Source organism: Desmodus rotundus, chromosome 7 (genome assembly GCF_022682495.2).
Source record: "Desmodus rotundus isolate HL8 chromosome 7, HLdesRot8A.1, whole genome shotgun sequence".
In the NCBI taxonomy this organism is placed as follows: domain Eukaryota; kingdom Metazoa; phylum Chordata; class Mammalia; order Chiroptera; family Phyllostomidae; genus Desmodus; species Desmodus rotundus.
This window is the reverse complement of record NC_071393.1, coordinates 70814227-70836596: the sequence shown is the minus strand read 5'-3', so window position 1 is coordinate 70836596 and position 22370 is coordinate 70814227. Positions and strand designations below refer to the sequence as shown.

Sequence of the window (22370 nt, the reverse complement as noted above, 5' to 3'; positions counted from 1 at the left end):
GCAACTTGAAGACATACTGTTAATTAAACTTTTTGACTGAACTCAATGGAAGATAAGTGAGTTTTATAGAAAAAATATGAAAGTTAAAGGGCAAAGATCAAAGTGCCTCTGATATTCTTATTCTGGACTACATAGAATCAGTATTGTGCTCCAAGGAAACAATGCATATGTGAACCTGTTCATTAAGATAAACAGTGCAAAAACCATTTTCTTTTTCTGATCATTTTGACCTTTAATGTGGGTAGGCCTTCAGTTAGTAGCAGGAAGACTACTGGATGTTCCTAATTTACAGGTGAGATTCAATCAGCATATATGAATGAGACAGAAAAGGCCTTTTAAGCCTACTACATACGTCAATGCATTAGCATTCTCATCCTTAAATCAAACCTAAAGAAAAATATTTATAAGAGTCACCATTGTGTGAATCAAATATAATAGCTTCATGGATGACTTTTTCTCATCTGGGATAAGAAGATAATACCCTTATAATATATTAACTTTATGAACTTTTATAACATTTTTAAGATTTCTTTAAAATGAAAAGTCTATTTTACTTTTAATTAAATCTACTTCCCAGAAAGGTCTTTAAGGCTCTATAAAGTACATTGCATTATCTTACTGCTGACAGTTCTTGAAACCACGCTTGAACGCTTTCTTTATCCTTTCGTGAACAATTGAAAGATCACATGCTAACAGGCTGTGCTTTCTCTTTTCCTTGCCCTGTAATTAAGGCATCTTAATATATTTCCTCATAGTTGTTACAAGAGAAAACTATTAAGATTCATAGATTGAGAAAACTTTGACACCTATGATTATATAAATACATATGATATGAATTTTTCCTAATCATGGACTTGAAAAAAAAACTGAAAACAAAACTCCTTCAGATACAATGATTACTCTGTGGAAGGTTAAATCAAAATGGGGCTTCTTGTGTTACTTTAATGTATATGAATTATCTATAAAAATGGAAAATACAATATATTTGGATAACTATTCTTTACTACTGATAAGATAAATGATAAATTCATATTAAGAAAAATTTTCTCCAAATCAAGGTATATTTTAAGAGTTTGAAATTTTCAGATTTTTTTATGTTGTTGTTGACAGATAAAAATACTGAATGCCTCTCTAAAGACAGCCAAGGAAACAGATGTTAAATCATAGAAAAATTAAGATTTTGATTTAAAAATACACGTTTTTCTTTACAAATATACATTGAAAAATACATTTAGTTTAATATTTCTCAGTTTGGGAAACTATGTTTGCAACTCAAGAAAATGCTATTGTAAACAATGATAAAAAAAGAAAACAAAATATAAGACAAATGCTTTAAAATTAATAAAACATAGGACTAAAATTATACATTTGCAATCTTTTTAAATAAAAAAATGCTATTGAGGAGGCTATATACTTTTTGGAGCACAAAGAAGTATGCTAATACATTTGTCATATTTTGAATAAATGTGCACAATTTCTTAGTCCTTTTCTATATTTGAAGATACCAGTTTACCACTGGGTTAAAATATTATAATTGAATGTGATGTTAGACAATAAATGATTTTTTGGATAAACTTTCTAGATTTAAAAAGATATATTTAGATTATACCTTGTGATGTTAAAAATATTTGACAGTCAGGAAGTACATACAATGGGCTAAAGATCCTTTATTCAATAAATGGTTTTGGAAAATTGGACAGATAGTGCAGAAGAAATGAAACAAGACCACCTTTTTACACCACATACAAGAACATATTGGAAATGGATTAAAGACTTAAATGTTACACCTGAAACCATAAATATCCCAGAAGAAAACATAGGCAGCAAAATCTCGGACACTGCTTATAGCAGTATGTTTTCTGATATATCTCCTCAGGCAAGGGAAACAAAAGAAAAAAACCAATGGGACTACATCAAACTAAAAAGTTATTTCACAGCAAAGAAAATCATGAACAAAATAAAAGGACAACCACAAAATGGGAGAACATGGTTTTTGATACATTTGATAAGAGAATAATATCCAAAATTTATAAAGAACTTATAAAACTCAACACCAAAAAACCAAACAACTCAATTAAAAAATAGGTAAAAGACCTGAATAGACACTACTCTAAAGAGGACATACAGATGGCCAATAGTCATATGAAAAGATGCTCATGTCACTAATCATCAGAGAAATGCAAATTAAAGCCACAATGTGATAATACCTCACAATGGTCAGAATGGCTACCATCAATAAACCAACAAATCACAAGTGCTGGCAAGGATGTGGAGAAAGGGGAACCCTTTTGCACTGCTGGTGGGAGTGCAGATTGGTACAGCCACTGCAGTATGGTGTTATCTCAAAAAATTAAAAATGGAATTGCCTTATGAGCTTGTGATTCCACTTCTGGGAATTTATCTAAAGAAACCCAAATTACTAATTCAAAAGAATATAAGCACCCCTATGTTCACTGGAGTGTTCTTTACGATTGCCAAGATTTGGAAGCAGCCCAAGTGTCCATCAGTAGATGAGTGGATAAAACAACTACAGGACATTTATACAATGAAATACTACTCCACTGTAAAAAAGAAGAAATTTTTACCCTTTGTGACAGTATGGATGGACCTGGAGAACATTATGCTAAGTGAAATAAGCCAGTCAGAGAAAGATAAATACCGTGTGATCTCACTTATATGTGAAATCTAGTGAACAAACTGAACTAACAAGCACAATAGAGACAGACTCATAGATGAAGAGCAGGGTGACAGCTCTGGGATGGTGGGGGAGGGAGGTATCGAGCAAAAAAGTAAAGGGGCTTATGGACATGGACAACACTATGATGACTGTGGAGGGGGATAAGGGGAATAAATGGTAATGGAAAAAATACAATTAAAATAAATTAAAAAGTAAAAAAAAATTGGAATAAAATATCAGAAAGTATAAGATGTTATAATTTCATACTAAACAACAATACTTTAGACAAGATTGATATAATAATCTCCCTTACTTTTTAGGTTTTTATTACAAAAAGTTTTAAATGTATAAATAGTAGAGAATTCCCACAAAACATTTATCTTGGAGATTCTATATCCTTCTTTTAAATTTCTCTCTCTCAACTTAAGTGTTTATTTTGCTGACACATTTTAAAAGAAACCCTAGGCCCCAAGTCACTCCACCTCTACGTATTTTCAAATGTATGACTTTAAAAAACGGACATTCTCCTAAATAACCACAATATCTCAGTCATGTCTAACAAAATTAACAGTGATTTTTTGATGTAAAGAATTCACACTGATTCATGTTCAACTTTCAATGACTGTCTCAAAATTTATTTTTTCTAGTCTCTTTAATGGAATTAAGAGTACGACAAGGTCAACTGCATTCAGTTATGATGTCTCAAGTTTTTTTCGTAGGACGACAGTTCCTCCCTTTCTCCTTTATTTTCATGCCTTTGCTCTGTTGAAGAAACTGTTCTGACTTCTTTTAAAATAAACTTGGGATGTTCCTGTTGAAGTAAGTGCAATACTTGCCTGCAAACTAGACCTGTCAAGTGTTCAAATTTATTTTTTGGCCATAGAGGGGCAAAAGGGGAAAAATCTGAGATATTTCTGCCTATTTAATGATGTGAATAACTTCCAAGAAATCCTTAAAAAATTGTGCCCTGCATACTAAAGAGTCTAAAACTGTAATAATCATTCATAAGATTTGTTTTATAATATTACTTTGATATATTGGCAGCCTGTAATACAGTTTTTATTTAATAGTGTTAATATATTTATGTATAAACTAAATAACATCAAATAAGCAAATAATGTTTATCAGTTTCAAGTTTATAATTACTTTTATTAGAATGTATAAAGAAATAATTGTTTTATAATTAATCTGGGAAAGAAATACAAGCTGGCTTGTCTCTTAACTTTTGTTTTCATCCCTTTTAAAAAAGGATCACTGAACCAGCCAGGCAGGTTTTCATTTAATTTGTGTAAAGCTCAAATATTAAGTTGAGTTACTAGTACAGTAAACCAGTTGATGGTTCTATCTTTTAAAATCCTATGTTGTGCTTTTTAAGGAGAGATGCACAGAAAATTTAGGGAATTACAAAATATTAATGAAAATTACAAGTGTTAGAAAGGAGAAAACTAGACTTTAACATATTTCCATTGTTTTAGTGCTAAATGAAAATGTAAATTAACACATATAAGATTGGTTTACTCTTTCCTTGCAAGAGCTTTAGCTAATAAAGCTTCAAAAAGATCAGTAATGTACAGTTTTTGAAAATCCAAAATATGAATGACTTTAAATGGAACCACATGAAGTAAATGACAGTAAAGTGATCGTAGATAAAATTACTGAACTCAAATGAAATAAATTCAAAATGAAAAGGATGAAGGGCAATTAAGTACCTATTTTGACAATCTGAAGTGGTCAAGTTTTTAAAAGTATGACACAGGAACCTTAACCTATCTATATATGAGTGATAAATGAGGCATTTTGTGTCATTACATTCCCATAAATCATTTTCTTTAACTGCAGACGGCTTTTTATCAGATCTAACCTTTTCAAGCTTCTATTAGAGTGCTAACATTTTCAACTTTGACACATGTGCAGTTTACAAATTCTGCAGCTGATTAACTCTGGGCAGGAGCTCACTGGCATCATTGTGTTCAAGTTGGGTGAAAGCCTTAGGGTCTCACAAACTCAGACACTTACATTACAATACAAAAAATCTCAATGACTGTAAGGGGTTGGAATTTATGGTTGCTAGGCAATTGTTTTCTATTGGAAGACAAACATGAGTAAGACTGCATTTTACATGAAACAGGTGACTTGGCAAATAGTAAGAAATAAAAAAGAAGAAAGAGAAAGAAAAACCTGATACTAAGGGTCAACTTCTAATCGAGTACTTTTTTATTTTTTGCTTTAAAATTATTTCTTTTGGTAATCAAATATTTTTCAAAAAATAATTGCTAAACTTCAGTTTTGATGCAATCAAAACAAAGAGAAACCAAGATTCATGGGGTGAGGGATTATGACCCCAAATAAAATATAATTTAAGTGGGACTGTAATAGTAATGAAACCAATTTAAAGTAGATTTTATGGAGAGATATTGAATCTAATTATAATATATAGCTTAACTCTCCTATAAATTCCAACATTTTAAGTGACAGGTGGTTTTGGATAATTCAACCAATCAATTCAGTTGAAAAAGAAAAAAATGAGAGCTTCTCTTATTTCTCCTTTTCAAACAGTTGTGTTGAAATTATAAAAACAAAGCATGTAAAAGGTAATTCAGTTTCTGTTGAAGCTATACTAATTGTTAAATTACAACTCATCATAGAATGTCTTTTATACATAAATAAGAATATACTACTTACTACCAACATGAAACATCCAAAACATTTATCACAACATGAAACTTTAAAACTAACAAATATTTGTTTATTGATAATGTAGAAGGAAATAAGGCAAATATTTGTAAGTTGAAATCTTCTACGTTGCAGACAACAGGAAATTAAGACTTCACAATATTTTTAATTTTAATGGTCCTAATTTCTTAGTAGAAGAGTCAAATATCAATACAAGAGTTGAACTTGACAGTTCCAAGGATTTCGATGATTATCACAAAACTGTGCGGGTAGATAGCATATGTATGTCAGTTTACTTACATAAAATGCACATACATAAATATATTTGAGTAGATATGAGTTTGTGAGGACAAGGATATCAAAAAAACTTATTTAGAAAATATAATTGACACAGACCTTGAAATAAAGCTAAAGGTTATTAAAAATACTGTCTTTGGCAATAACAACAAAAGAGAACAAATCTTGATACTGGCTGTTTGACCACCAGAAGTCCCCTGCTTCAAATAGTATCAGTTTTGATAAGAACTACTGGCCATTTATTATTTTAAATAATAAAACCTAAAGAGACAGACTAAAGGCACTAAAGTAAAAATGTTTACAAGGGAACCTCCTGCGGCAGTTGTCTCATTGATAAATGAAAACTCTTAGAAAAATAGTGGGGGAAGGACTTTCTCTAGCATCATAATCCACACGCGCTCATCAAATCACCATCACAGATTCTAAGGCCTACCAAAGACAAATTAAAAACTTCTTTATTTCACTAATAATGCCACTCAGCACAGGAGCTGGGCAGTTACACTTTGACAATTCAGATGTAAATCCTGGGTTGCCTATGAGTATTCATGACAAAGGCATATTTATCATTTAAAACAAAAGGACATGACTTCTTGGTGTTCATCTCAAAGCGCAGTGATGGATGAGGCCATGCTAATCAAAAGGCAGACTAGAAAGAACACAGATGTTTGCTACTTGGATTAAGAAAAGACTACCCTCTCCTAAAACTTCCCCAATATGCTTATTTCAAACTGTTTTAAATATATAATTTTAAATAGATATCTAAAAGTCAAATATTCCCAACTATAGTTGTTATAATATAATAAACATCAGGGGGGTTTTTTCAACTTCAAACTATTCAAGCAAAATTCTTGAAACCAAGAAAAGGTCAAACTACTAGACAGTAATAGTTCCTCAGATGTAACTTGTAGAAGAAGTTCCACAGTTGGTGTTATCTTTCTCAATTATTATTATTCAATCCAGAAAATGAAGATAAAGAAAGCCAACCATCCCGCACTTTTACAAATAACAAAAGTGTTGAGCTGAAACCAACATTAGGAACTACAGGGTGAGCAAGGTTTAAGACATTTTTACATTTGTTTCTGACCTCTGTGTTTTAGATTTTCATTCCAAATGCTTTTCAAGTTGAAAGACTTTTAAAAAATAGTCGTTGTCCATATTGTAAAGTTTCTTTAAAACCTTAATCACAATGAATTTTGGTGATTTTAGCATTCATCACTATTTTGGATGAGAAAGACCAAAAGTAAGTGTGGCATTAAAAAGACAAAGGTATTTACAGCTGGAGCTATTGAGAGCACTTCCTCCCATTCCACTGTTGAGGAGCTATCACCGGGACTGGCTAATAGAAATCCAATTTACAAGGCCCTGCTCACTGGAGTGCCTTTCAAGACGCACAGGATTGGTTACCTTTTGGACCTGCAAACAAATGCCTGCTCTTCCAGGGCAGAACTATTTTAACATTGGTTACTGGGTGATCATTGTAAAGTCACCGTGAAGGAGTGTGATGGTGGGGGATGAGGAAAGCCTACTGTGTAACTGATGTTTCCTGCCAGTTTTCCCTGCTGCTCTTCAACTCCAGTGAAGCACACTTGTTGTTGATAAGTTTTTAATAGAGTGGTATGTGTCAAAAACAAAACAAAACACAATATGAAGCCACAAGGGAGGAAAGAATTACTTATACATTAAGAGAATACTAGGGTAGTTTTGTGTCATCAGGTGAAAAGCTAGGTTGGCAGCTGATATGCACATTTCCCCTCTTGGTAGGAACCTCTTCCTATCAAAATGATGGGTACATCAAAGTCACCGTGATCTCTCTTTGTACCTATATCTTTTGTGCTTCTTGTGTGGAAAATATATACCACATTAAATTGCCACTGGCATTAGGCCTGCAAGGACATTCCGTTTACACCACTGAGGTGCATCTACACTTCTCAGAGTTTACTTTTCACTAGTTACAGTAACGATTACATGTCCCACTTAAAATACATACCTGCTTCTCCAAGAGGGAATTAAAAGCTGAATATTTCAGAGGGCTTACCACTCAATATATTAAGAGGTGTTATAGAATAACAAAAATCTTTCACCTTTTGGCCCTTTTATGAAAAATTTACTGGGCGCCTAATATATTTAATATTCAGTAGCATGTGAGAATAATTTTTATGCAACTCTGATAGTTAGAAAGATAGATAACTCAATTATTAGATCATCTATCAAAATATTCAGTTGTATAAGAGGCTACTAAAAAGATTGATGACTGAGAAAGTCCACTGATTCTCTAGCCATCATATTCATGCATTTGGCCAGACAACATTTTTCCCTGCCTTCGCAAGCAAGCTTCATTACCCATCACTCCACTGAAAAGAGTTTATTATGAGGCTGCCATCTTGGCAAGACTATTATTTAGATGATAAATGCTGAGGGGAAAAAAGTGTGTCTACTTTTTTTTTTTTAAGAAAAAAGATGAGCTTTTCTGACAGATAAAACAAACAGCATCTACATTTCTAATTAACTTAAATTTGGCAGATACAAATATAGGTCAGTTAAACCTATGATGTTATCCTCTGTCTGAATTTTACCCTTAATTTGTAAAATGTAAATGAACTAATTAGAAGAAAAACAGGATGATATGTGACAAAATGCTTCAGCTGGGTCTTTGCTTCCTGACATTTATGATCAACTATAATAAATTATTGCCTTTTTAAATAATTGATAGAATACATATATTTTTTTCTCACCACAATGAAAGAAATTTTACCGAGAATTTATAAAAGGAGTCCAGGACCTTAGCAGAACAGCAGAACTCTATGGTGCCCTTTCTGAGAGGAAAAATGTATATGAAAATGCCATAATGTTAGAAGCAATTGGGTTAATTTATGCCTGTGTATCTAGGGTGAATTTAAAGGAAAAAAGTGTGTAGGCAGTAAGTCACTGGTAAACCCAGTAAAAACATTATCAGGACTTAACCCTTCCCCTGTCATTTCAAATGGATTTGCTGTGTACTCAAGCCATTAGTGACAACAGTGTGTGTGGGGTGTACTTGTGAGCCTGGATGCTATGGGGGAGGAGGGGTTACAATATTACATAGGGAATGAGAAAAGAGAAAAGAATTTGACCACTTGAGTTTCAGCAAGAAAACCTGTCATTGTTAAGGAAAACTAATCCACGTAATAGTTAAGTGAAAAGAGGTTTTCAAGTATTCCTACGTAGATAAAGATACAGCATTGAGAAGTATATCTGTAATGTCACATATAGGCACTACATAGATCCTGAAAGGTGAGGTCTGTGGGGGTGGCCACGCTGTGACACTCGGGAGTGGGTGTGACCAGGCCCCGGGCAGGCAGAGCAGGATCGGGATGTCAGTTTTCATAGCACACAAACTCAGAGGTCGAATCAGAATGAGGAACACCAGGAAATTGGAGATGAAGCCTTGTGGCAACCGAGACAGGAGCTGAATGTGTTTTGTACTGAGGATCAGTTTCCAGGGACAATACATCATTTGAAAGGGTGGGGAAAATAATAGAAAGAGAAACAACTCAAACAAAGGTGTATGAAGTCCAGAATTCTACTGGAAAGGTCAGCGGTAATGTAAAATAGGTGAATATTTAAACAAGTACATCAAGATTTCACTCCTAATTTTAGATATTCCACTAAAATACTTCTCTTGGATAACAGTATCTTAATTTAGCAGAGAGTTATCACACTTGGAAACAACATGATTGAAATACTTGAATACTCCTTTTTCCAATATTATGACAAATACATAAAAGTTTCTACATTTTGCAAAGTGCAGTCTAGGTGCTTGACAATATTATTATACTTTCTATTTTCTAGTTGTGGAGACAGCAAGAAAAATCTTACTGAATAGCTATTCCTGATGAATAAGTATTTAACTTATTACTTTTATATTTTAGAAACTCATTAATAGTAAACATTTGTCTTTGCATCTCTACATCACCATGATACTGCATTCAGAAATAATATGGGTAACTAGTCAAAGTTGCACTTCACAGTATATAAGTCTAACACAGAATACATGTTTATACATGACAGAAAATTCTCTTGACAGCTGTCTGGCCTCCACCTAACTCTTCAACCTTTTAACACTTGATATACCTCTGAGGCAGTGATTTCAAAAGCTATCAAAGATTTACCTTTATGTACACTAACTTCACACTTTAGAAGTAATCTTCAAACTTTGAATTCCAAAGAACTGGTTTCTATCGCAAAGCTAAAGACTGTAAAAGGGCATCAAGACCTCCTTGTCTGTTTATTTTTTTCTCTTTCAAGCATTAATAATCACCATTCATATTTATAATTTTGAAAAATGAATTTAATTTCTTTAAAAAGCCTTAATAGTTCCAAATAATGTCTCAGCAATCATTTACGTTCATGTAAAATTTTAAATATTTCTGTACTGAAGGCAGTGTGTTCCATATTTGAGTGTGCTTACCTGTGAAGGGACAGAAAGGCAAAGAGAGTAACACAATGAGGGTCGGGTAATCCGACCGCACCAGAGTCCCTCTGTATTGCAGGGAGGTCAGATCCTCTCGGCACTGTACTGGTGTGTCGAAATACATCAACAGACCGTCACACAGCAGGAAGAAGAATGACCTTTAAATTCTTTATGTTTGAGCTGCTGATAGAGCTTTGGACGTGGGGGTATGCATGAATGGTTTTCCAAACTGCTTGACAAAGGCAACTCCCAAGGTTTCTTTTAAGTGCGATTGTTAAAAACCCTGCATTCCTACATTTTGGTACAACTTTCTAAACCCATGTAACTCATTATGGAAACTGATATTAGATTAACAATGATCAATACTCCAAATAATCAGATTCAATGCAACTAGACTAAAATTATTTTATAAATGTTTAAATGTGAGAGATGCAGGATGGGAGGCAGTCAATTTAGAAATAGTTTTATTCACTCTAATAACAATACTTATTGTTAATCAATTCTTTAAATCTCATTATAGCTCTCATGTCACAGTTGTCTTCTTTCTTTTCCTGTCCATAAAAATAGGCATTTCTGTACTTTCCCCGTCTATGGAAACTCACTTTGCTTGTTTTTACTGAGGATAAACCTTAACTCAATCTGTAATCCACCACTTGGGCTTCCATTACATAACCCAGTAATCTTTGGACATGTTGAAACATGGCAACTAAAGTTATTACTAACCTAGATTATTTTCTGCTCTTGGTCCTTTAATAGCATCATTTTCTACCCATTACCAATATCAAAACCTCAAAGTTATCTTTGTTCCACACCTATGACATTGAGATGCTTACCAGGTTCTGTAGATCCTGCCTTCGATATCTCTGTAAGTCTATATAGTCTCCTTCCTTTTCCACCACCACTGCTAGCATTTATGAATTAATGGATTATTTTAATATGGACAACTGTGTTAGCAATGGTGGTCCTACCCCCAACATCTTGTTTCTGTTCACTCTAAGCACTACTACCAAAATACTCATTATACAGTTAGGTTTTGAGGTGCCACTCTTCTATTTAAGAATCTCCCCTGGCTTTCCAGCTCTCTGACTTTAACCTGGGCATGTAACGTCACTATGCCTCCACTTCCTCATATGAAACGAGGATGAGACACTAGTATCTACCTCATAGGATTGTGATGTGAACCAAAAAGGATAACATGTGCACGTGTACTTAAACCAGTGCACTGAACATAGTTGGTGCTCAGTGTTAGTTAGGTTTGTAATCTATGTACAAGCTTTGTTTCCTACTAGATTCAATTAAATTCCTTGAAGGCAAAGTTAGATTTTGTTCATTATTGCATGCTCTGAAATGCATAATATGCTGCCTCTACCTAGAAGGAACTAAATATCTACTCAATGTAGTCATACATCTGTGTGACTACTGATGGACCACTTTGCTAGAATGTGTTGAATTAGGGATATGTAGTGGTAAAAATATTCATTTCACATTAAAACAATGAAAGACAATAGGAATGAAGAAATATTTGGGGCCAGTAATGAGTTCAATATGGTATTGCACACAACCAACGATTTCATTTTCACCACTTTCATAATCAATACAGAGTGCTCTGAAAATGTTATAGCTGAAAATATCAAGGATGACTGTGATGAGCCTTATTAATTAAAAACATCCCCTTTACTTAATAAAGGAATTTTGCATGAATTTTGAATTGATGATCATTTGGAATGAGCTGTCAGAGATGCTATAGGACTGAATTTAAAATGGAGAGGTAGTTATGGTTAGCAAAGCAGCCAGCTATAAAAAGGAAGAAAATGGCAAAAGGAATACATAAGGGGGAGCAGGAAGAGATTAACTTTTCTGGTACAATCCTTGTGAAAAAATAAGGGTGAATAAGACATAGGAAACATCCCAGTGTTAGTAATTAAAGTTGGAAAGGGAGTAAAACAAGAGAATGGAATGTACCCATATCATAAAAGTAGACTAAGAATGTAAAGGAGAGAGCAAGAAAAACACAAAAGAATATAAGTGCCTTGTGTTAATGGAAAAATGGAATTCATAGAAGTTTAGTTTTTACACGAACATGACTTCAGAGTCCATAGAAATTAGAAGTAAAGAATGTTGGCCATTGCTATTATGTATCCACATAGATTCCTGTTTTATGAGAAGAGTATGAGACATATTGACTGTATTTGTGGCTCATTTTCCATATTCCCCATGAATGAGAAGAGAATGAGCAAGGGCAAACGAGGGCAATGCAGCCTCATCACCTCTAAGGGTCCCATCCCAGGAGACTTTTGAATGATATCTAATAGCAGAAGATATTAAAAATGGGGGAATGTGCCTCTTACATGGAGGAGAGAAAAGGGAGAGGAAGGGCATCACGGCCGTTGACAGGGCCCTATCTCACCCCAGGTGGCCAGCTTTATCTTAGTCCAAAGGGAGTGTCGTCAAAACATGACAACCGAAAGCTGCTTCCTTACAGCCATAGGCTGTTAAGGCCGATATTTAGCTTTAACCATACCAAAAGCCTTCCCTTTTGTTGGGCAAAAAGTAGTGACTGAAAATCCCATTCCAACCTTCAGGAGTCTGGGAGAAAGAGTTAGAATATATGGATGTCTGTTTCAAAGAGGGATACTACAAGAAAGAAACCTGAAGGTCTGCATAGGACTCTCATAGATTATTCTATTCGTAGTTGATACTTAAGAAAATTTGTTTAGGGTGATGATGAAGACTATAAATTAAACAGCGTAAATAAGATTACGGGGTTAATGTTGAACAAGATCAACTGGTTTACAATGTGTTAAATTATGTGTTAAAAATCATAATTGAGAGATATCTACTTGAGGGAAAGATGGATAATAAGGATTAGATTTGTTATCTTACCAGAAATAACTTAAAAAACAAACAAAATAGATGGTGAGAGACATCAAGCAGTGAGGGACAGTGATATCTGAATTAAGAGAAACAAAAGAGGTGAGCTCTTTGATTGCCCCAGAATGCCACCTGGAGAGGGTTTTCAGGCTGCAAGGTGTAGGGGAGGAACCTAGGTGAAACCCAGTGTTCTCTGAGTTGAGATACCGCTGGAAGAATGGGAAGACCAGGCAGTCAGAATTTGTCATTAAACAAACCTCGATAACTGTAAAAGAATTCAAGTTTGTTTCTGACCTCAATGGAATTAAAGTAGAAACCAATAACAGCAAGATATGTAAAATTTTTCCAAATATTTAGGAACACAAGAGCATACTACTTAATAGCCTATGAGTCAAAGAAGAAATGAAAAGAAAAATTAAAAAGTGTTTGGAACCAAATGAAGATGAAAATATATAATATTTTGTGAAATACAGTACTTTAAAGGAAATTTATAGGACGTCCTACATTGGAAAATAAGAATGGTTTCAAATCAATAACTTCATCTTTCCACCATAGGAAACTAGAAAAAGAAGAACAAATGAAACAGAAACTAAAGAAAAGAGAGGAGAGTAGAGTAAATCAATAAAAGACAAAAAAGAAAATCAAAAGAAAAAAATCAATAAAACTAAAAATTGGTTCTTTCAGAAGACCAATAAAATTGATAAACCTCCAGGCAGAGTGATATGGGGAAAAAAAGACAAAATTATCAGGCATAAGGAAAGTGACATCACTACAGATTCTACAGATATTAAAAGCATAAAGAAACACTTTGAACAAGTTTGACAACACATTCCAGAACTTAAAAAAATGAACAAACTCTTTGAAAGATGCAAATTACCGAAGTTCACTCCAGGAAAAAATTAGATAACCAGAATTTCTATGTCACTTTTTTTTTGCTTTGAAATTTAGAAACAAATTTTATTTAGATTGGAAATATAATTCCTAAAGTATAGACTTTAGCAAACTGTGGCTACATAATAATGCATTGGTTTTCTCATACTAGAACGTGCATTAGACTCAAATACAAAAACCATAAGACAACCCACTATCCTTCAACAATTTGAGCAAAGATAGATGCCTATTGAACAACACAGATGCACTTGCAAAGAATGGGCTGTTTTACTTCAAGCACCATAAAAAAGAAAAAGAGCACAAATGCATGGGTTTTCAGGTATACACATTGAGTGAACTTTCTGCACTAGGAATCAGGGCATTTTATCATGTAGCATTAACATCTAATTTGAAAATTGTGTTCTGTCAAAGAGATAGAAGCCACCAGCATTCAACAATGTTGTCAATGAGGCAAGAAAATGTTCTACTGAATGTTTCTTCTTTGTCTAATTACTGCATACACTGGTAGCAACTTTGAAATGAGAAAAGGAGCTTTGTTTTTAAAACAAAACAAAAAAACTGAGACATAAGCCTTGGTATACATTAACATTTTTAAAGAACATCCATTAAACAAGAAAAGACTAAAAACAAAAAGACTATTTACAGATACCAGATATAATAAGTGAGTGATCAGTAGACCCTCACAAGGCTTTGTGGTGGTACGCAGCAGAAACCACTTTGTAATCACTGACAGTAAACAGATGCAACATTCTTTGCTAGATATTTTAGGAAATCATACAAATAGGGCAACAATAATGCAAGGCTCTTCTCATGAAGGGGTGTATATGCCAACATTGCTCCGATTCTTATGAATAATCTCAGTAGGTGTGGCACTCCATAACCCTGGGACATTGGCACATCAGGGTGAGTCAAGAGGATTTCAGCATACTGGGGCCTCTCGAATTTGTAGAGCAACTGAGTGCCTAACATAACATCATGTTGAAGAATTCTTTCATTCCGGCAACAACTTCATTCACTGCATATCCTTTATTGCAGACATTCCCTTGTGATTTCCTGCCATTTCCATCCTCTTTTAGAATGGCATCTACATTTTTCTTAGCGGGGAATTGAAACAGCTGCTTTTGCCTGGTAAGTAAATTTCAGGCCTCAATAAGCCATCGTTTTAATTTTTCAGGGATCTTCACTTTAACTTCCACTCTATTCTTAAATGTCCCCTTGCTTTCAACAGTGAGGTCAGCCCTGGCCCTTTTCTTCGCAGGTGGCCAAGAGGCTTCCCTGGTACTGCTACCATGTCCCTTTCCAGGAGCCTTCTGTTTGTTCTTTCTTGTCTTCCTCACAGATCCTGAACGGGGGTTATATGCAGAGTGACCCTCCACCCCCACCCGCTTATGCCTGGGAGAGCTGGTTCCAAATTCTTCTGCTGTGGACCAGCTGTCTTCTTTCCCGAGGAGGCCCCTCTCATCTTACTTCTCTGCATGTTACTTCTAGGTGGTTTTTTGAAGTTGTCTTCTTGTCATCCATGAGTGAGAACCCTGCTTTCTGGAACTCATTCAACCCTGTTTTTATTTCAACCAATAATCCTTTTCCTTCTTGCTCTTCCAAAACTCCTAGTGTTTTCTCAGATGGAATCTTACAGATCTTCTGGGATGGTCTGGAAGGATGAGATGGGAGACAAACACCAAGATTCTGTAATCAGGATCATATCTTCTGATCCCTACTATACAGCAAACTTAGCTTTTATGGTAACGGCCAGAAGCCGATGTGTGATCACTGATGTTCCTTCAACAGCCATAGTCCCTATATCTTTTAAAGACTCTGACTTTGTAGTTAAAAACCTTCCAACAAGAAAACAGGCCCAATCTATCTTACATTTTAGGACAAAATAATGTTCTATCTAACTGGGGAATTCTATCTAATATTTAAGGACAAAAAATAACAATTTTATACAAACTTTTCCAGAAAATTGAAGAGGGAATACTTCTCAACTTATACTATGAGGCCAGCATTACTCTAATACCAAAACAAGACAAAGGCTTAAAAAAGGAAAAATAAATCACAGACCATTATCACTCGTGAACATATATGTAAAAATTCTTAACAATTTTTAGCCAGATCAGATCCAATATACAAAGGATATTGCTTCCTAAATAAGTGTGGTTCATCCCAAAAATGCAAAGTTGGTATGACTTTCAATAATCAATCACTGTAATTCACTGTATATTTTAAAATTACTTTATTTTGTTCAATTACAGTTGTCTGCATTTTTCCCCACCACTCCCCCCACCCACCCCAGCCAAACCCACCTCCCTCCCTTGCTTCCACCCTTCTCCTTGGTTTTGTCCATGTGTCCTTTATAGTAGTTCCTGAAAACCCTTCTCCCCAATGTCCCCTCCCTACTCCCCTCTGGCTATTGTTAGATTGTTCTTAATTTCAATGTCTCTGGTTATATTTTGTTTTCTTTTTTCTTTTGTTGATTACATTCCAGTTAAAGTGTAATTCACCATATTAATAGATTTGTAAATGAATACCCACATGACCATCTTAATAGATGCATAAAAAGCATTTGGCTAAATCCAAACTCTATTTTTGATAAAAACTCGCAGCAAACTAGGAACACGAGGAAGTTTCCTCAATCTGAAAAGGGCAGCTAAAAAACCTATGGCTATTATTAATATTTTTAATGGTGAAAGATTGAACACTTTTTCCCCCAAGATCAGAAGCAAGGTAAGAATGTACACTCTCACCACTATTGACCTTTGTATAGGAGATTCAAGCCAGTGCTGTTAACAAAAAAAGAACAAAAGAGAAGAAGAAGAAGAAAGAAGAAAGAAAAAAGAAGAAGAAGCACTCAGATTGAAAAAAGGAGTAAAACTGTCTTTATTCACAAATAACATGGGCATCTATATAGAAAATCCTATGACATCTACTGAAGTATTAATAAATGAATTTTACACACTTGCAAGATGAGGTAAGGTCAATATATGAAAGCAACTGTATTCCTCTATAGTAACATGGACATCTGGAAATTTAAACAGAAGCCACCATTTCCAATAGAATCAGGAAATATAAACTTTATAGGGGATCAATCTGACCAAAAATTAAGAGGTATATACATTGAAAACTATAAGGCATTTCTGAGAAAAATATTAAAAGACCTAAATAAATGGACAGATACAATGTTCATGGATCAGAAGACTCAGTATCAATTAAGATATCAATTCTTCCCAAATTGATCTATAAATTCAATATGATCCCAATCAGAATACCAGCAGAAATTTTAGGAATTCTTATGCTGATTCTAAAATTCATATGGTAGTGTAAAGGGCCTATAATAGACAAAAATAACATTAAAAATAAAGTTGGAGAACTTAATACTATCTGCATTCAAAATTATAATGTTACAGTCATCAAGACAATGTAGAATTGATATAAAGATAGACAAATGCATTAACAGGATAAAATAAAGAATTCAGGAAAAGGCCCACACATACATGGTCAACTGATTTTTGACGAAGGTACAGAGGCTATTCAGTAGTGACAGGACAGTCTTCCCAGCAAAAAGTCTGACACTGTTGGATATCCACACAGGCAAGAAAATGAACGTTGATCCACATATCACACCATATATAAAATTAACTAAAATGTAGATTTAAAATCATAAACATAAAAGACATAAAGGGGAAATCTTTGGATTTCTTTAGCTCTTTAAATCTTGAAGATGTCTTAGATGTGACATCAAAGGCAAAATCCATTAAAGTAAAATATTGATAAAATGGACTTCATTAAAATTAAAAACTTCTGATCTTTGAAAACCACTGTTAAGAGAATGGAAACACAAGCCACACACTGGGAGACAGTATTTCATACCTGACCACATATCAGATAAAGGACTTAATGCAGAATATTTTTAAAATTACAAAAATCAAAAATAAGAAAACACTTAAAAAATAAGACAAAGTTTGGAACAGACACTTCTCCAAAGAGACAAACAGGTATCAATAAGCATATAAAAAGATTCTCAGTACCAGCTGTCATTACTGAAATACAAATTAAAATCACATTGAGACACTATTACACAAATATAAGAAAGTCTGAAGTTAAAAAGACTGACCATACCAAGTGATGAGGAAGATGGGAAGCACCTGAAACTCTCATATATTACTGATGGGAATGTAGAGTGGTACAACCACTCTGGAAAACAGTTTAATCTTTTCATAAAAAGGTCCATGTGTGCTTATCATATGTCCCAACCATTTCATTCCTAGGTGTCTACCATCAGAAATAAAACCATACAAAGATTTTTACATGACCCTATACAGGAGCTTTATATCTAACAGCTAGAACAAAAAACAACCTGCATGTCCTTCCACAGATAAACAGTGGCATAGCTACTCAAATTAATACTCCTTAGCAATGAAAAAATGAACTACTGATGTAGTCAACAACATGAATATTGAAATACTATGCTGAGTAAAAATGACAAACAAAACAATACATGCTATATGATTCCATTTACAGGAAATACTAGAAAATGCAGACTAATCTATAGTGAGAGAATGCAGATCACTGGTTGGCTACATTCAGGAGGAACTAAAGGAAATGGGAGGAAGGGCTACAAAGGGGTACAGGGAACTTTTGGAGGTGGTAGGTATATGCTCACTATATCTGCCATGCTGACAGCTTTATGAATTTATACATATGTCAAATCTTGTTAAACTGTACACTTTAAATATGTACACTTTATTGTATGTCAATTATACCTGAATAAAACTACTTTAAAAACATTGTTATTTACTAAGTCAGACTTTTTTTTGCATTGCAAATGCAATGTATTATAGTTAATTCTTTTTTTAATATTTAAAAATTTGTTATTGTTATTCAATTACCCTTGTCTGCATTTTCTCCCCATCCCTCCACCCCACCCAAGCCAAACCCACCTCCCTCCCCTGCCTACACTTTCCCCCTTGATTTTGTCCAAGTGTCCTTTACAGTAGTTTCTGAAAACCCCTCTCCACACTGTCCCCTCCCCAATCTCCTCTGGCTATTGTTAGATTGTTCTTAACTTCAATGTCTCTGGTTATATTTTGTTTGCTTTTTTTTTTCTATTTATTATGTTCCAGTTAAAGGTGAGATCATATGGTATTTGTCCCTCACCATCTGGCTTATTTCACTTAGCATAATGCTCTCCAGTTCCATCCATGCTCTTGCAAGGGGTATAAGCTTCTTCTTTCTCTCTGCTGCATAGAATTCCATTGTGTAAATGTACTATAGTTCTTTGACCCACTCATTTGCTGATGGGTACATAGGGTGCTTCCAGTACTTGGCTATTGTCAATTGTGCTGCTATGAACACTTGGGTGCATAGGTTCTTTTGGATTGGTGTTTCAGGGCTCTTAATAGAGTATAATCCCAGCAAAGGAATTGCTGGGTCAAAAGGCAGTTCCATTTTTAGTTTTCTGAGGAAATTCCATACTGTTTTCCACAGTGGCCTCACCAGTCTGCATTCCCACCAACAATGTACTAGGGTTCCCTCTTCTCCACATTCTCTCCAACATTTGTTTGTTGATTTCTTTATGTTGGCCACTCTGACTGGTGTGAGATGGTACCTCACTGTGGTTTTAATTTGCATCTCTCTCATGGCTAGTGATGCTGAGCATCTTTTCATATGTCTCTGGGCCCTCTGTATGTCTTCCTTGGAGAAGTGTCTGTTCAAGTTCTTTGCCCATTTTTAATTGGGTTGTTTGTCTTTCTGGAGTGGAGTCCTGTGAGTTCTTTATATATTTTGGAGATCAGGCCCTTGTCTGAGGCATCATTGGCAAATACGTTTTTCCATACTGTTGGTTCTCTTTTGATTTTAATTCTGTTTTCTTTAGCCATGCAGAAGCTTTTAATTTTGATGAGGTCCTATTTGTTTATTCTTTCCTTTATGTCCCTTGCTTTAGGGGATATGTCTGTGAGGATGTTGCTGCGTGGAATGTCTGAGATTTTCCTGCCAATGTTTTCCTCTAGCACTTCTATGGTGTTACGACTTATATTTAAGTCATTTATCCACCTTGAATTTATTTTTGTGTATGGTGTAAGTTGGTGATCGAATTTCATTTTTATGCATGTAGCTGTCCAGATCTCCCAACACCATCTGTTGAAGAGGCTGTTTTTCCTCCATTTTATGCTCCTGCCTCCTTTGTCAAATATTAATTGACTGTAAAGACTTGGGTTTATTTCTGGGCTCTCTGTTCTGTTCCATTGGTCTGTGTGCCTGTTTTTATGGCAGTACCAAACTGTTTTGATTACACTGTCCTTATAATACAGTTTGATATCAGGTATTGTGATCTCTCCTGCTTTGTTTTTCTTTCTCAAAATTGCTGCAGCTATTCGGGGTTGTTTATGGTTCCATATGAATTTCTGAAATGTTTGTTCTATATGTGTGAAATATGTCATGGGTACTTTAATAGGGATTGCATTGAATCTATACATCACTTTGGGTAGTATGGCCATTTTGATGATGTTAATTCTTCCAATCCATGAGCATGGTACCTGCTTCCATTCATTTGTGTCTTCCTTAATTTCTTTCTTCAGTGTTGTGTAGTTTTCTGAGTACAGGTCTTTTACCTCCTTGGTTAGGTTTATTCCTAGGTACTTTCTTTTTCTTGTTGCTATAGCAAATGGGATTTCTTTTCCTGATTTCTGTTTCTGATGTTTCATTGTTGGTATACAGGAATGCCTTTGATTTCTGAGTATTGACTTTCTATCCAGCTGTTTTGCCAAATTCATTTATTAGGTCTATTAGTTTTTTGGTGGAGTCTATAGGAGTTTCCATGAACACTATCATGTCATCTGCAAACAGTGACAGTTTCATTTCCTCCTTTCCAATTTGGATGCCTTTTATTTTTTTTTTTCTTGTCTGATAGCTGTGGCTAGGACTTCCAATACTGTGTTTAATAGGTGTGGTGAGAGCGGGCATCCTTGTCTTGTTCCTGATCTTAGTGGGAAAGCTCTATATTTTTGTCCATTGAGTTCATAAATGGGTGCTGTATCCTATCAAATGCTTTTTCCATATCTATTGATATGATCATGTGATTTTTGTCTTTGCTGTTATGTGATGTATTATGTTTATTAATTTGCAAATATTGTACCATCCTTGCATCCCTGGGATGAATCCCACTTGGTCATGGTGTTTGATCTTTTTAATGTATTGCTGGATGCGGTTTGCCAATATTTTGTTGAGAATTTTGGCGTATATGTTCATCAGTGATATTGGCCTGAATTTTCTCTCTTCATTGTGTCTTTATCTGGTTTTGGGATTAGGATGATGCTGGCTTCATAAAAAGAGTTTGGGAGTCTTCCATCGTTTTGGATTTTTTCAACTAGTCTGTGAAGGATGGGGGTTAGCTCTTCCTTAAATGCTTTGTAGAATTCTACTGTGAACCCATCTGGTCCAGGGCTTTTGTGTGTCGGAATTTTTTTGTTACTGCTTCAATTTTGTCTGCTGTTATTGGTCTGTTCAGGCTTTTTGCTTCTTCTTCATTCAGTTTTGGAAGATTATATTTTTCTAGAAATATGTCCATTTCACCTAGGTTTTCAAATTGCTTGGCATACAGATCTTCGTAGTAATTTCTTACAATCCTTTGGATTTCTGTGGTATCAGTTGTAATCTGTCCTCTTTCATTTCTAATTGTGTTTATTTGGATCCTCTCTCTTTTTTTCTTGATGAGCCTGCTTAAAGGCTTGTCGATTTTTTTTATCTTTTCAAAGAACCAGCTCCTGGATTCATTGATCCTTAGAATTGTGCTTTTAGTCTCTATGTCATTTACTTCTGCTCTGATCGTGGTTATATCCTTGCTTCTACTTGCTCTGGGTTGTCTTTGTTGTTGTTCCTCAAGTTCTTGTAGGCATAGGGTTAGGTTGTTTGTCTCAAATGTTTCTATCTTTTTAAGGTAGGCCTGTATTGCTATGCACTTTCCTCTCAGGACTGCCTTTGCTGTGTCCCATAAGTTTTGGGTTGTTGTGAGTTCATTTTTGTTTGTTTCCAGAAACTTTTTGATTTCTTCCCTTATCTCATTCTTGACCCATTCATTATTTAATAGCATGCTATTTAGTCTCCATGATTTTGAGTGTTTTGGGATTTTTTCCTTTGGGGTTGGTTTCTAGTTTCAGTAATTTGTGGTCAGATAAAATGCTTGATATGATTTCAATTTTCTTGAACTTGTTGAGGCTTGCTTTGTGTCCTATCATGTGGTCTATCTTTGAAAATATTCCATGTACACTTGAAAAGAATGTGTATTTTGCTTCTTTGGGATGAAAGGCTCTATATGTATCAGTTAAGTCCATTTCATCTAGGGTATTTTTCAGTGACACAATATCTTTGTTGATATCTTGTTTGGAAGATCTGTCCATTTTTGACAGTGGGGTGTTAAAGTCCCCTACTATAATTGTGTTGCTGTCAATATCTTTCTTGAAGTCCTCCAAGATTTTCTTTATGTATTTGGGTGCTCCTATGTTGGGTGCATATATA

The 22370-nt window shown here is 34.7% G+C and overlaps 1 protein-coding gene across 5 annotated transcripts in view; it reads right to left on the bottom strand.

The window, feature by feature from the left end:
- Positions 1 to 22370, bottom strand: part of CDIN1 (CDAN1 interacting nuclease 1) — a 234555-nt gene that overhangs the window by 76224 nt on the left and 135961 nt on the right. For 2 of the 5 annotated variants that reach the window (XM_024567671.3, XM_045201958.2), the window contains one exon: positions 1409 to 15510. The exons of the other annotated variants lie outside the window; for them this stretch is intronic. In XM_024567671.3, the coding sequence (XP_024423439.1) occupies positions 15318 to 15510 (193 nt within the window). In that variant the 3' untranslated portion in view covers positions 1409 to 15317. Of the gene's footprint in view, positions 1 to 1408; positions 15511 to 22370 lie in introns of those variants that run through there. 5 annotated transcript variants of the gene reach the window in all.